This window comes from Papaver somniferum, chromosome 6, assembly GCF_003573695.1.
Source record: "Papaver somniferum cultivar HN1 chromosome 6, ASM357369v1, whole genome shotgun sequence".
Taxonomy (NCBI): domain Eukaryota; kingdom Viridiplantae; phylum Streptophyta; class Magnoliopsida; order Ranunculales; family Papaveraceae; genus Papaver; species Papaver somniferum.
In genome coordinates, this window is record NC_039363.1 from 104,692,296 (window position 1) to 104,708,602 (window position 16,307).

General features: G+C 37.2%; 1 protein-coding gene across 1 annotated transcript; it reads right to left on the reverse strand.

The window, feature by feature from the left end:
- Positions 1–4,048: 4,048 nt before the first annotated feature.
- Positions 4,049–7,801, reverse strand: LOC113288687 (transcription factor bHLH110-like). The gene is made up of 7 exons (XM_026537806.1): positions 7,132–7,801; positions 5,790–6,573; positions 5,324–5,467; positions 5,131–5,196; positions 4,903–4,968; positions 4,670–4,735; positions 4,049–4,549 (listed from the first exon to the last, which is right to left on the reverse strand). Exons 1-7 carry the CDS (start codon positions 7,326–7,328, stop codon positions 4,367–4,369), a joined length of 1,506 nt encoding a protein of 501 aa, XP_026393591.1. The 5' UTR covers positions 7,329–7,801; the 3' UTR covers positions 4,049–4,366.
- Positions 7,802–16,307: the final 8,506 nt, after the last annotated feature.

A 16,307-nucleotide genomic window follows, 5' to 3' on the forward strand; every position in this document is an offset into this window, starting at 1 on the left:
AAAGTTCCTTCATTCCTAAGAGGAGTATTTCTGATAATATTCTGCTAGCTAATGAGGTTATATTTGATGTCAATCATTATGAAAAAATTGAAGGCATAGCTGCCATTAAACTTGATATGTCCAAATCTTATGATAAGCTTGAATGGTGTTTTCTTGAAAGTGTCTTGACTAGAATGGGTCTTTCAAACCACTAGATCAAACTCATTAACCAGTGTGTTTTTATAGTTTCCTACTCTGTCCTTCTCAATGGTATCCCTACAGGGTTTTTCCAACCTGAAAGAGGCATGAGAGGGGGGAATCCACTATCCCCCTATCTTTATATCATCTGCCCTGAGGCTCTATCTTCTTACATTGACAACCGTCAAAAGAAAGTAATTTTAGAAGGTATCAAAGTTTGTAATAAAGATGCTCCAGAAATGACACATTTTTTGTTTGCTGATGACTCTCTTTTGTTTCCTAAAGCTTCTGTTCAAAACTTTCAAGTTATTAAAGATTATCTTCAAAAATACTGCTTGGCCTCTGGGAAAGAAATCAACTTTGATAAATCTGGTATTTTATTTAGTAGGAAAATTCCTGAACACGGGAAAGCTCTCCTGGCTAACATCCTAGATATTAAGAGCAGAGACTTAATAGAAAATATATTGGCGCTCCTACTGTGTTTCAAGCTTCCAAAATTCAAACCTATATGGGTATTCTCCAAGCTGTGGATGCCAGAATCTCTATCTGGCGGCATAAGCTCATGTCTCAAGATGATAGAACTACTTTAATTAAACATATTGGTCAAGCTATCCCCCTTTTTCAAATGGTAGATTTCGTTATTCCAAAACATCTTTGTAAACAAATGGATTCCCATATTTGTAAATTCTGGTGGGGAGAGACTTTAGATCCCAAAGAAAGGAAACTGCATCTTTTAGGATGGGATATTCTATGTTCCCCTAAGGCTGAAGGTGGTCTAGGTTTTAGAAAGGCTGAGTTAAATAACCTGGCTATGATGGCTAGGAATGCCTGGAGAATTCTAGAAAATCCTACTTGTATGCTAGCTACTGTTCTTAAAGCTAAATACTTTCCTAGAACTGATTTCTTGAATGCCAAGTGCACCAGTAAGTGCTATTGGACTTGGAAGTGTTTGCATGATATAAAAGAACTTATTAAGCCTTTCATCTCCTGGATTGTTGGGTATGGTCATTTCATTAACCCTTGGTGTGACAAATGGATACCAATCCTGGGTACAGCTACACCTAACCCTTTAGTCCCACCTGATCCTAGTATTAAAGTCTCTTATTTCATTAATTCTCATACCAGAACTTGGAATTTGTCTAAACTTAAAACTCATTCTTATAATGCTTATGTCAAGAAGATTATCACCATTCCCTTAAGCCAGGTATGCACTATTGACAGGAGGGCTTGGGGTCTTTCAAAGAATGGCAAGTTTTCTTCAAAATATGCCTACGTGGGGCTCAGAAGCCTTAGGCCCTCCCTTTGGATACGCATTTGGAAAATTAGGGTTCCTTACAGAATCCAAGTCTTTACATGGAAAGATGGTAGAAATGCTCTTCCTGCTAGAACTATTTTGTACACCAGAATGCCTATGCATAGTGTTGATTTTTCTAGGTGCAATGATCCTCAAGAATCTATATTGCATGCTTTGGTTCTCTGTCCTTTTTCTAGCCGAGTCCAGTTTCTGTCTGACTTTTGCATCAATACTCAATTCTTTCAAAACAAGTCTTTCACTGACTGGTTATTGTTTTGGTTAACTGATCCTTTGTCTAGTCTCCCTGGTGAAGCTCAGTGTCTCTTTGTTACTATCTTGTGGTCTATCTAGACTAGTAGGAATAACTTCATCTTCCAAAATCTGAAAGAAACTCGTATTGTTGTCTTAGTTAGAGCTAGAGCCATGCTTCTAACTGGGAAAATCTGTCTTATTGTTTCTCGTACTACTCCTGTTAACCTATGTGATGAATGGATGCCCCCCTCCGTTGGATGGATAAAGTGTAATACTGATGGTGCCAATGATGAGATTTTTGGAGCAAATGGTGCAGGTTATGTGACGAGGGATTTCTCAAGCAAAGCCTCTTTTTGTGCTTCCCTGGTTTTTAAAGTAGTCTGCTGAAGAAGCTGAAGACAGAGCTATTTGGGCAGTCCTGAAGAAAGCAATGGAGCAGTAGTTAACTCATACTAGTGTTGAAAGTGAAGCGAAGACTCTAATTGATCAATTTTTTGTTGGCCTGTTTGATGGAGATTCGCCTACGGATGTTATTTTCAAAGATATCCAGTTATTTTCTTCTAAATTAGTGTCTTGTATTTTTAACTTCCAACCGCGTGTTTGTAATTTTGTAGCTCAAGAATTAGCTAAATGGGCAAAAACAAACAATGCCTCTATGTATTGGTCTGTGCCTCCTGTTTGGTTATTGTCAACAATTGTGGAGGATCATTAGCCTTTTTGAAGGTCGTTATCTAAAAAAAAACTGTAAGATACTCTTATGGGTTGCAGTGCATACGTATTTTGATTAGAGCTACTGGGAAAGCCTAAACCAAGATCTAACACTCAACCAAAATCGAACTTATAAGAGGATTAACCTGGACTTCAGCCGTGGTTGCCCTCCCATGCCAAGTTTCTTTCTTTTTTTTCTACTAAATTTTTTGCTTGATTACCAAACGTGAACCAACCTACCAATTTCCACGTAACCAAATAAAAGTTCAATATGTACAAACTTAATTTATCAGTAAATGCACAAAATCAAAATTTCCTCCGATTTAACAGCCATTAAGTTCAAATCTTAAATTAAATGAAAAACTCTAGTAGCATTTTGATATCGAAATCAGGAAATGCAGTATAAATTGCTAACCATCAGAAGTTTAGCAGAACTGATTGGGAAAGGAAAACTAAGGCAAACACACAAGAGACAGCGTGGATTCTCCATTAGTTCCGTTTCTTCCATGATCACTTCAGTAATACGGATGGGCTATCTACTTGGAGTTGTGTTTTCTTGAGTTTTACAGAGAAAATCAGGACTCAGGCGGAGGAGCAAGAACTAGTTGGGCCTTATTGATACTCCTTTACAGAAGTATCCACGTGAGATCTTATATCCCTTGATTACAACTAATTGGGCAAAGTGAAAACTACTTAACCAAGTGTGAGTGTCCACGTAATGTTGAGTGTCTACAATATCGAATTGCGGTCAAGTGGCCATGCCATGTGCAAAATGCAAGTCGCTGTAGGTGGGAGGACAAAAAAGGAATCTTTAGTTACAAGTGTCTGTCCTAATGGCGTCAATATTAAATTGACATGGTTGAGAGCAGCAAAATTTAGCCGTAGATCATCAATGATGTAGTTTTGCCCGTTAGAGCACGTGTTTCCATATATAATACGTTGATTTCTGTACCACCATACGTATTTTAAGTTTGTAATATACAGGCAAGTCGCGTAATCCCAATTCTCGTTAGTGCATCGGATAGGATATTTTTCTGGACGTTATCACTAAAACTCTTGTGTGAAACGTATGCTGTTTGATAGATGGGTTTCCCTCTTGGAGGAGTATCTCTTTTGCTGTTTGTTTGTTCGTTCTCAACTTCGAGAAGAAAATTAGTCTTCTCGAGTACGTAAGGCCTAGTGGCCTACTACATATATAGCTAAGAAATACAGGTATACCAGAAGCACCAGATGATAATCAAGTTTAATATCGTTAACTTTGAACTCACTTGGTGGTTTGGCTTCCAAATGGCCGCCTCGTTTGGAAGTATCATTTCGTTCCTCACGTGCATGGTTCATTGGTTTGGCTACAGAGTGATATTGGGCGAGGTGTCATATTTTGAATCCAGGTTGATGAGCGATGCTATATATCATGCATACGTCAGCAGTACTATTACAAACTTTTCCACGTAAACTTGCTTTCGGGAGTTATATAGCTTGAATAATGGAATTATTGCGAGTGAGAAACTAAGCGTTTGGCTACAGGGGTCCGGAAGCATCATTTTGCATGGGCGAATTAACATTTCAGTTAGACTATGAGCGCATGGGTTATAGTAAACTGTAAACAAAACAAGAATGCACGCATATAATGCTAATGTTTCATTTATTCATCCATTTAACTGCTGATTAATGGACCAAACTTGGTCTAGCTTGAAACTTTTTACAAGATGACCAAATTTGCTCCGTCAATACATACAATATACGACCCCTTCATCAGCTACGTACCCGATCGTCATCATCATCTTACAATACTTGCACCACTTAACTTTTTAGTGAGGGCATATATAACTATGCTCTCAGTTCATAAATGAAACTAATTAAACAACAAACTAATTAACAAAATTATTGTACATGTTACCGCTCCTATCCTCCTAGATGTATATATACACACATTGATCAAATAGAGCCTCCGCCGAAGTGAGGTAGTCCCGATGTCGACCAATTAACATGACTTAAGCTATTATCGTCCGTTATAATGTACGACGTGCATGACAACGGCACTAAGCAAAGCCCCCGACTCCTTAGATCTCGTTTGGGTTCATTCGTGTCAACTTCACCACCTCTAGCATTACTCGTACCCTACAAATATGTTAACAAAATCAGATGATAATCATCCTCATCACACAAAATTATAGAAATAGAAATTCAAAGAGAAACATCTTCTTATCACTTGTAGATCAATAAGGTTTCTTTGATTACCTGTTGGAATTTTGGACGCATAGCATTGTTATTGCGACCGGACTTCATGTAAGGCACGCTTAACGTCTGAAAAGAAGAAAACAATTTAAACGTAAGTTCTTCGAAACAAGGGAGTAATATGAAGAAAAAAAGATTGGTTGTTCATACAAGTTTGAATTTTCTTATTATAGGAAGATTTTACTTCTGTCTCTATCTATATGTACTTCTAAGAGAAGAATTTATGGAATATGTACCTCGACTTGTTCTTGTAGGAATTTGATGTACCCAATGGCTTCCATTAGTACAGAAGCTGTGTCAGTCTGTTTACATAACAAAATCAAATACCCACATTATCATCAACTGATTAACATTTAACATTACTTAATTATGTTATGATATTATGAATTATCAATAATGGAAATAGCCTAGTCAATTAAATATATAGTAATAGGTAAAACAGGTAATGTAGGTAATATGCATGCCTTGCCAAAAGGAGCCACCAATTGTTGAAGATTTGCAATTCTATCTCCCAATTTCTCCTTTCTTACCTGCAGGTGACATACATCCATGCATATTAAAGCTTCATATATATCAATACCTAAAATTTTAAATATGCCCATATTTAAACTATTTTGTGAAAATGAAAACCACATCGGAGGCAATGTTACCACAAACCTTAAGGGGTGGAATAGAAGATCGAGACTCCGTACGAGGCTTCTTAACTGGTGTTGTCTGAGGCGTTTTCTTCGGATTGCCACTACTACCTGGTGGTCTTGGTCTCTTTGCTGCATCTGTTACTCCATTGATTAAAGAATTTACCTGGTGATGATCAATATGACAAAACGCATAACATCTTAAAAACATGTATATATAAAAACTGAGCAAGTATCCTATTTTTCTATATATAGTAAAAAAGAAAAGAAAAAAGATACTTCGCTATGATTATAAAGCAAAAAAAGCAGACCGAAAGGAGTAGTCCTTAATTAAGGTTTGCTTAAGAAAAGTTGATAGACATCACGAACAAACTACATTCTTTTAGCATTTTAGTATTAATCAGGTACCGTCAAAATTAAGCTTTGGTCTAAGTTCTAACACAGCTAAACAATGAACGAATGCGATAATACTAAATGTTTTAACTCACTTTGCTAGGATTGTTTGTGCTTGGCCAGTTGTTATTGATTACTCCGGGATTCATATCATTGTTATAAAGATTAAGTGATAAGCTTCTATCTTTAAACAGTGAATTAGTCTGGTCAGGATCAAATCCTCCACCAATATTCTTTGTCGATGATGAACTCAAGAGATCCAAAGCTTGAAAACTACTCAGACCTAATGGAGAAGTATTTGTAGTAGCACTCGTAAATGACTGCGGATTTGAGTCGGCATTGGAAATGGTGGTACTTGGCAATATCATCATCTGGCTGAAATTATTACCGTGCACTCTACTTAATGGATTAAAAGAATTTCCAAAACCAGTAAAAGTCTCTGGGTTATTGTTGTAGAGATCTCCAAGATGCGTATTAGTGCTACTTAGATCTTCTTCGTAGAAATCTTGTAGTTGATTCTCATTTTTGAAGTAGTTTTTCGAGAAAGTATTATTCATAATTGCTTCATTACTGAATAATTTGGATGCGTGATGAGAATCTAATGATGATGATGATGATAAGAGTAGCTCTTTCTTGATTTTTGCAAGGTGAAGCTCATGAAGTGACTGATCATTGACGTCGATGAAGCCTCGGCCATGAAAATTACTCAAGTCTTGATTTTGATGATGAATGGTTGAAGTGTTTAGAGAAGGTGGAACAAAATGATGAATGTCATCATCATTATTGTTCTTACTTTGCCTACTTATAACTTCATCTCTTGGTGAGCCTGTGATACCATTGACATTACCATTTTGATTGAAGTAATTACCACCATTATTCCTGCATGTATACATACAAAATCAAAAAATTTAACCAAACTAGTACATCTATGGCAACCCTAGCTAGCTAACACTAACATGAATAGAAGAAAAATATAGATACAGTTGAGAAGATATAAATAGTAGTACCCTAAATAAACTTGTTCATTAACATCAAACGCTAATAATTAAGAATTATTAGGGTTATAATCAATGATATACAAACAAAGAAGACCCAAGAACTAAATTCCAAATGTTTGGCAGTAGGCTAATAAATAAGTAACAGAAATTATAAGTTCCAAAGAATGTTTGTTGACTAGTGCAAGAAGTTAGGCTGTTAGCAGTTTTAAGTTTTGACAAAAACAAAAACATCTGGATGAGGTTATGATGAGTAAACAACAAGTAGAATCCAAATTCTAAGAATAAAGCATATTAATTTTGGGTTGACATTTATTCACCTTCAAGCACACTACACTATATAAAGGGAAAGGAAGAAGAAGAAAAAGAAATAAAGGAGCAAAGAGAAGAGGAGAATATAAAGTCAGCATATAGGGTTTTAATTCATATTCATTTTACTTACAAAATGAGATTTTGGTTCCAAGTTGATGATGAATTGTTGATTCCAAGTAGTTGATAAAAAGGTGGTGGTGGTGGTGGTGTTGATAAAGAGGAAGTTGAAGAAGAAGAAGATCCAACAATATTGAGTTGTTCTTGGAGCTGGTGATGATGATGATGATGATGATGATGATGATGGAGATTTCCAGAGTACTGCTCCATGATATGATGATGGTGATGATGATTTCTTTAAATTAAAGCAGCTCTTGAAAATCCCAAAAAAAGAGAAAAGAATTAAAATTCTAATTAGAACCACAAGCACGCACTAAGAATCTCTCTCTATCTCTGTGTGTGTGAGTGTGAGAGAGTAAACACAGAGAGAGCACTTTATTCAAAAGCTATTGAGAGAAAGAGAGAAAGAGAGTGAGGGAGAGAGGGAGAATAATAAACACAACACACACAGCTCAGTTCATCAGGTGACACCCACAAACCCTTATTTACTTTTTGAGTTTTTTTGCTCTGAACTTGGTGAGGATGTTGTTATTTGTTTCATCTTTACTCTTTCTTTCTTTCTTTCTTTCTTTCGTTCTTTCATTAATATATATACACTGTACAAGACCTTCTCATCATCATCAGCTTAAAGCAGCCTTAACAAGAAAGATAAGAAAGAAAGAGAATGAAAATAATTAAACTCCCTATCTCTCTAACTACAGTGATATCCACACCTCTGCTGCGCGTGCACATCGCACTCTCTCTTTCTATATCTATGTCTCTCTCTTTTTTGAATTCTACCGTCCTGTTTTTGCCCCAAAACAAAATACAAACAAAAATCAGTACTAGAGAATGTATCAAATGATCTTAGAATACAAAACTTGTATATGGAAAGTTTGTATATGGAATAGTTTTCACCAATGTGTCGACTATCATTTTTTATTGAGTATATATATGTTTACAAATATAGTGAATATATCACATCAAATTCCTAGGATCTAAAACAACTAATGGAGATAATACAGGAAAGTTAGAGCTACCATAACGGTGTACACAAGACTCGGAGTTTACATAAGACTCGGATTGTACACAAGACCTGCGTTGTGGGTACACGCCAACTTGCTTGGTAGTACGTTGTTGCAGTTTGCCACTGCTCTGGCAGTAAAACATGGACAACTTGTTTGGTAGTTTGCCACTGCTGTGGCAGGTTATGTGCAGACGTCCAATACCCCCCCCCCCCCCCCCCCCCTCAAGTTGGAGCGCGAGGATTATGAGGCCGAACGCCCAACTTGCTGACAAGACGTTTGAAGTGATCCACACCAAGCGGTTTAGTGAAGAGATCAGCCAATTGAGCTACAGATGGAATATAGGTTGGTTTTATAAGACCAGACATCAATTTTTCACGAACAAAATAACAATCGATTTCGATATGTTTAGTGCGTTCGTGAAACACCGGATTTTCAGAAATGTGGATAGCAGCCTGGTTGTCACAATAGACTGGAATTGGCTTCGGAATGGTAACACGAAGATCAGTGAATAAATAATGTAACCATTGTAACTCAGAAGTTACCCTGGCTAAAGCGCGATATTCTTCCTCAGCAGAAGAGAGAGAAATAGTGGATTGCTTCTTGGATTTCCAAGAGAGAGGACTATCGCCCAGCATGGTGAAATATCCTGCCGTGGAACGACGAGTAATTGGACAACCTGCCCAATCCGAATCAGTGTAACCAGCGAGTGACAAAGAGCTGGTGGCAGAGAGAAATATGCCATGACTAACAGTACCTTTGAGATAACGGACCACACGATAAGCAGCATCCAAGTGACCAGAACAAGGCTGTTGCAGAAATTGACTTAAATAATTCACAGAATAAGTGATATCAGGACGAGTTACCTGAAGGTAGAGTAGTCGACCAATTAAGCGCCGATAAATACTCGGATCAGGTAGAGGATTTCCTGAGTCTGGTAATAATTTAAGATGTTGTTCCATAGGAGAAGCAACATGTTTAGCTCCCAAGAGACCAGAATCCTGAACAATGTCTAGAATATACTTACGTTGTCCAAGAAAAATACCTTTTGGAGAACGAGAAACTTCAATGCCTAGAAAGTATTGCAGACGTCCAAGGTTTTTGAGCGAGAATTTTGCTTCCAGTTTATGTTTAAGATCTTGGATGGCTTATTACCTGTAATAATGATATCGTCGACATAAACCAAAACATAAATAGAAACTGCGCCTTTGTGAAAAAGAAAAAGCGAATAATCAGCACGTGACTGTATAAAACCTTCCTCAAGTAATGCAGTAGAAAATTTAGCAAACCATTGACGAGATGCTTGCTTAAGACCATATAGAGATTTATTGAGTTTATAAACACGAGTATCTCCCTTTTTCTGAAAACCAGGAGGTAGTTTCATATAAATTTCTTCATGAAGATCGCCTTGTAGAAAAGCATTATTGACATCTAGTTGGTGTAGAGGCCAATTGAAAATGGCAGCAATAGACAATAAAACACGAACAGTGACCAATTTAGCAACAGGAGCAAAAGTGTCATGGTAGTCAATACCTTCCTGTTGTGTGTATCCTTTTGCAACCAGGCGTGCCTTACGACGCTCAATGTCACCATTCAGTTTATATTTAATTTTGAATACCCATTTACAGCCAATGGCAGATTTTCCAGGGGGAAGAGTAGTTATAGTAAAGGTATCATTATCTTTTAGAGCAGTATGCTCTCGAAGTATGGCATCACGCCACTCTGGAATTTTAATGGCCTCCGTAAATGATCGTGGTTCATCATTGGTAATAACAGAAGAGAGAAAAGCACGATGTTGCGGAGTGAATTTATCAAAAGAAATATAATTCGTAAGAGGATATAGAGAGTGGGATGTACCTTTGTTAACAGAGCAAATGTAATCTTTCAAGTGAGAAGGGCGATGATGTTCCCTGGTGGATCTGCGTAAAATATTGTCAGTAGTAGGAATAGGGTGAGAAGAAACTATGGCATCAGGAATTACGCCCGGAGAACTGGGTATAGAGTCAGCCACATGAGAGGTAGCGTCACTTGGAGCTTCTGTGAATGAACCAGAGTTAGCATCCTGCAAAGGAGGTGAGAAGCTAGGAGATGATATATCTATCACAGGGTCTGGTGGAACATCAGACCTGGATTCCTCATAGAAAAAATCAGAATCTATAGAGGGGACAATAACATTGTCAGATGTTAACTTAGCATCTTTGAAAGGAAATAGATGCTCATGAAAAATAACATCTCTCGATACAAATGTTGTCTTTGTTAGAAGATCCAAAATAATGTAACCTTTGTGATTATAAGGATATCCCAGAAATATACCAGGCTTAGCTCGAGGATCAAATTTAGAAGTGATTTTTGTGTTCCGAGCATAACATAAACAACCAAAAATACGTAGATGTTGATAATTAGGGACAGTACCAAGGAGAACCTCATGTGGAGTTTTATGTTGCAAAACAGGAGTAGGCATTTTATTAATAAGATAGCATGTTGTAAGTAAACATTCACCCCAATAAGTGATTGGTAAATGGGATTGAAAACGTAGAGCACGGGCTACGCTAAGGAGATGACGGTGTTTACGTTCCACAACACCATTCTGTTGAGGTGTGGAAACACAACTCCGTTGATGATGAATACCATGGTCTCGAAACCATGTTTGTATTTCTTGGGATAAAAACTCCGAGCCATTATCAGATTGCAGTTTTTGCAAGGATGAAAGAAATGGAATTTGAATACCAGTGGAGATTTGATTAATTTTGTTAGAATATTGGGTAATAACAAAATTAAAAAAATACTTAATAAATTTAAAAGTTTCACTTTTGGTGTGCATGAGATAAATCCACGTACAGCGTGAAAAATCATCGACTATGGTGAGAAAATATTTAGCACCTGTGAGTGAAGGTGTCATAAAAGGACCCCATATATCGCAATGAATAAGTTCAAAACAGCGTTTCGAAGACAATGAAACTTTATTAAAAGATAAACGACTTTGTTTTGCCAATGGACATACATCACAGAAGTGAGTAGAATTAGATTTAATATAATCAAAATTACGACAAAGAAATTTGAGACGGTCTGGGATAGGATGACCTAGCCTGCAATGCCAAACATCGGCAGACGCTTTATTACATAAGATTGTATTGGAAGATTGCTTAGGATGAACTTGGAGATGATAGAGACCAGAGATAAAATCAGCCTGACCAATCATTGTTTTCGTGACACGGTCCTGCGAAATTGGCACGAGGTTCAAGCTGTGCAGATTCTGGCGCAGGGTTGATTAAGGCCAAAAGACGTGCATATTGGTCAGCAGACAGCGTCGGAAGAGCATGCGGAATGGCAGACGCATCAGCTGGTGTAACTGCAGTTGCTGTAAATCCTTCCAGATAGCATGACAATTGGGGGCATATAAACAGCTAGCCCTGATGTCTGGTTGGCAGGAGTTTAGAAGCCAACTGCCTACAAGGTCGTCACATCTCTTCCAACATTGAAACTGCAACGCATCTGTTGGGGGAGGGAGAGAACCATCAACAAAACCAAGCTTACCCTTAGCATTCAGGGATTTTGTGATTCCTCTCACCCAGGAACCATAATTATCCCCTTGCAAAAGAGGAGAAGACAACACTGTTGCAGGGTTATCACTAGGATGAATTATGTAAGGGTCTAGGGTTCTAGGATTTCCTGAAGGATTGATGTGGGTTTCATTGGTTTGTGTGGGATTTCCGGAAGAGTTGTGAGCTGGAGAGTTTGGGGATGAATGATCGGATGCAGTCATTGTGAATGAAGAGAAAATAAGGACAGAGATGAAGCGGAAGATTTGATATTAAGGTTCCTAGGATCTACAAGGATACCATCTTAGAATACAAAACTTGTATATGGAAAGTTTGTATATGGAATAGTTTTCACCAATGTGTCGACTATCATCTTTTATTGAGTATATATATGTTTACAAATATAGTGAATATATCACAGCAAATTCCTAGGATCTAAAACAACTATGGAGATAATACAGGAAAGTTAGAGCTACCATAACGGTGTACACAAGACTCGGAGTTTACATAAGACTCGGATTGTACACAAGACCTGCGCTGTGGGTACACGCCAACTTGCTTGGTAGTACGTTGTTGCAGTTTTCCACTGCTCTGGCAGTAAAACATGGACAACTTGTTTGGTAGTTTTCCACTGCTGTGGCAGGTTATGTGCAGACGTCCAATAAATGAGACTTACAAGTGTATAGGGAGACCAACTTGTGTTTTTGTTTTTATGTCAATGTGAGAAAGTCCTTGGAAGAAAAATTACTTAAGGGAGTACTTCAACCCAATAAATATAACCGATTAAAAAACAAACTCCGAGTTGGTATCCGGTCACCATACGAGAAGAAGAAAGAAGAGGAGCCAATTAAGTGAAAAATAAGTATTACAGTGCATGATCACCCTTTTTTTCACAATGTCATATTGTCATCTCAAAGAGGCCGATAGAGATTCGAGTTTTATAATGTTATTACCATAATAACCTGGGGCAATGACAAAACACGGCAAGATTCACAAAAATGACGTCAAACCTAACATGCACCCGAAAAAGAGCTTGAATCATATCTCTAAGTATACTTGCCAAATTTCCCTTTTTGTTGTTGAGATTCTTGCAATTTTATTTTATTTTCCTTTCTTTCAAATCGGTAAATTGTTCCGAACACAGTTAGGCCGCTTGTTTACCACCCAATCGTAATTCCAAACTAGTGAAAGATCTGGTGGGTGCTCCAGCCACCACCAAACTCGTCCTCCTTATTGTAACTCCGGTTCAAGTTACATCCTCACCAAAATAAATCTAATTTATTTGTTTTCCAACAATCATAAAATTAATAATTAAGCTGGTCACAACGTATAGTTCACATTAATGCTCATGATTGATGACATTGATCCGGCTTATGGAAGTAATAACCACTTTAACGATACCCTCACATCATGTTAACTAGATTTGGAACTGTGCCCGCACATCATGATCAGCGACACTAGTCAGCACAGTACCAAGTGGGCTAGTTAAATACTTTGTGTTCTTTATTAGTCTTTTTTCGATAGCAAAACTCTTTATGTATTGGAACTTTCATGTACGGAAAGAAATCAAGAATGTACGTTTAATATCCCAAGACCCAAATTATTGTCTAGCTCTAGCATAAATATAGGAGGGTATAGACGTATACTACTCCACTCCAAGTTGGACTTGCCCATTCAAAAAGAGAAAGTCAGACTTGTGCACCTAGGTATCAAATTGGCAAGTACTTATACGATAACAAATGCCTGGGACTTGCATTACATTTATGGCAAAAACATATATACGACCTTCACTATAACAATGGTTAAGTACAGTGCTTTTCCAACGTATGGGATGTCAGGGTGTGTATATCTGGGACAGGATCTCTTAGAACATCCGAGTATTCACCAGAGCAGACTCCCATGCTGCCATGCGTACTGTCAAAGGCAAATTTCAAAATAAGTTTGTATATGCATAGCCAAGGATAGAACTCTGAACCTCTTTTTACTGAAATCTCCAAACCACTAAAAAGTCAGGCCATCACTCAGTGCTTCCTTATTTAACAAAGGAATTCACGTAACAATTAGTTAATTTCTCCGCAATTATGTAAGTTACACCCCCTAGTGGCAAGCAACAAATCCTAGATGCCTAGACACTGTACCGTACACTGTCTTTAAAAACCATAGCGTACTCAAACACCTGCTTAAATTAGGCACCATATTATTGATTATGGAGCTGATTTAAATATGGCAGCTAAGCAAATCGCCAATGGCCATATGCCGCAAGTGATCACAGAGAGGGAGAATAAACTAAAAGCTGGTCTGGTTAATTAATTAGAAAAGGTGTTATGATAAATGTCAATAATAAGTATAAGTAAAGCTTGGTTAATGTGTCGTTTGTCAAAAAGCAGAGAGAGACCTTTTCAATGATAAATTTTTATAAGCAATTTAGCCCCACAAATTTGTGATTAAATAAAGCCAAAAGGAGGAAAAGTGATGGGAGAGTGTGATGAAACAGTATGGGTAAGCCCTAGCTTTTTGCTCATCCAGTATTCCGGTGTCCCTTGCAGCCGACCCATTCATTCTTTTACATATTTTATCTGATAACTAAAGTTTGAAATATATATAAAATTAAGATCGGTAACAGTCCATGTTTTTTCTGCTGAGCAAACCCTGCATTTCTTTTCTTTTTTCTTTTCTTTCTTTTCTTTTTTTTCTTCATGGGTGAGGAAATTTCACATTTATCACAACATTCTGGTATTAACACGAGTTGAGTTTAGCTTACACCGACGTTAACACATACTACCACTTCAAGTGTAGTTCCTAGCTCGGGGTTTCTATCCAGTATCCACTCTCCTATAGAAGAGAACCATTGATCGGAAGTTGAGGAATTTTAGTTGAATTGGTGTATGAGACTACTGTGGTTCTCACTAGCTCGGATGATTAGATTTTGATTCCATGAACGGGTTCTACAAACACTAATCAAAACTTATGTCATTGCTTACTATGCATGACGTACGAACCCCAGCTTTAAGGCTGTGAGGGCTGATGGCAACAAGCCTTATGGTAGTGGAATGTAAGCATTTTCATATTGCCGCCAAACCCCAGTAAAGCCTCTTCGGACCGATTACCCTACAGGTTTCTTGGACATTGCTACGTACTCAATCTTTGTGCTACAATATACTTAGTCGAGGATCAGCGCGCCTGCTCTTAATTAATACACAGGAGTAGGTAAGTAAAATCATGTCTATAGATCCTTATCTAGAAAGTGAATAAAAAAAAAGAAGAATACCTAAATAAAATGAATCAATAAATCAGAAAGTAAAAGGGAAGAGAAGAACAATGTGTGAGAGAGACGCATATAGAATACAAAGAAATCTTCTTCAAAAAAAAACAAGATAGAGTCCTTAAAATTAGCTAGCTAGGGTTAGTCTAATTTGTTGTATGTGTCTAAAGAAATAAATGGCATCCTCGTTGGATGCATGATGCCTAAACCCTCTAATTATTTATATACGATTTTTAATCCAACTTTTTTTTTTTGCTTTCTCTTAATCTAACTTGTACATATATTTTTTTCAGCACCGTAATCATCTAAAAAACTAGGTATTATTGATTAACTTTAGTGGGTCTTAGATCATGATTCATCACTTTTTTTCATCATACAAATTATTGAAAATTTTGAAATCATACGCTTTCCTTTTCCCATAATCCAAGTAGTCTTACATAGTCTTACCCAGTCAACTATAAAGTCAGTCTTACCCAGTCAACTATAAAGTCAATCAACTGGGTATGGCGTGATTGGTGGTACTCCAAATTTGTTGTGATATAAGCGTATAAACAATTTGAAATTCTTGAAAATGATTTCTTTACTCAAACCTTTAATAAAGAAAAGGAGGGAGGTCAAATAAAGTTCAATTTCTTGAAAGATAAATGTAAAGCTTTTTTGTTTTTTGATGAGAAGAAGACAAGGTCATTTAGAGGGAACATAGAGAGAATATATGCTTTTCTTATGCTTTGGAGTCATCAAATCTCTCAAACAAACTAAGCTAGGGACCTCACCTCATCATCCATTTCCTCATTCATTTACACAATTTGATTTGATGATCTTGCAGAGAAGTAAAGATATCGACAACCATGTGGCACATTTCATCCAATGCCTTTTTGACGGCTAAGATAGTGCCAAGTATTTTCATTTACATTATGGAGAGAATGAAGTACAAGGAATGGTACATAAATCATTTCTGGATGGAATTTGGATCACATATTATTAATGTCCAACATCCCATGTTCAGAGTGAAAAAGTTAAATATTCTAGCTTTTGGTTTTAATTACTTGTGGAGGGAGAAAAGGAGAGATTCGCTTCAGTCCTGACTCCCTGATTAGTAATACAGATTTAACATCGACCAAACTAATCAAACTTTTTACCTCACGTGTGTGTGGCCCACACCAAGTTAAGGTAGTAGTGCTAAAATCTACTTCGGATTCAGATTGGATCCCTGTTAATATGTGATGTTAAAAGGTATATAACCATGTCGCGCACTCTTGCTACAATGCAGACTGACCGAAGGGAAAAGAAAATGCTTAAGATTCATTGAATAGGTAATAACTGTAGATAACAGCATTACTTGTTGCCAAGTGGGAGTGGAGAAAAGGGCGTTGCAGGAAAAACA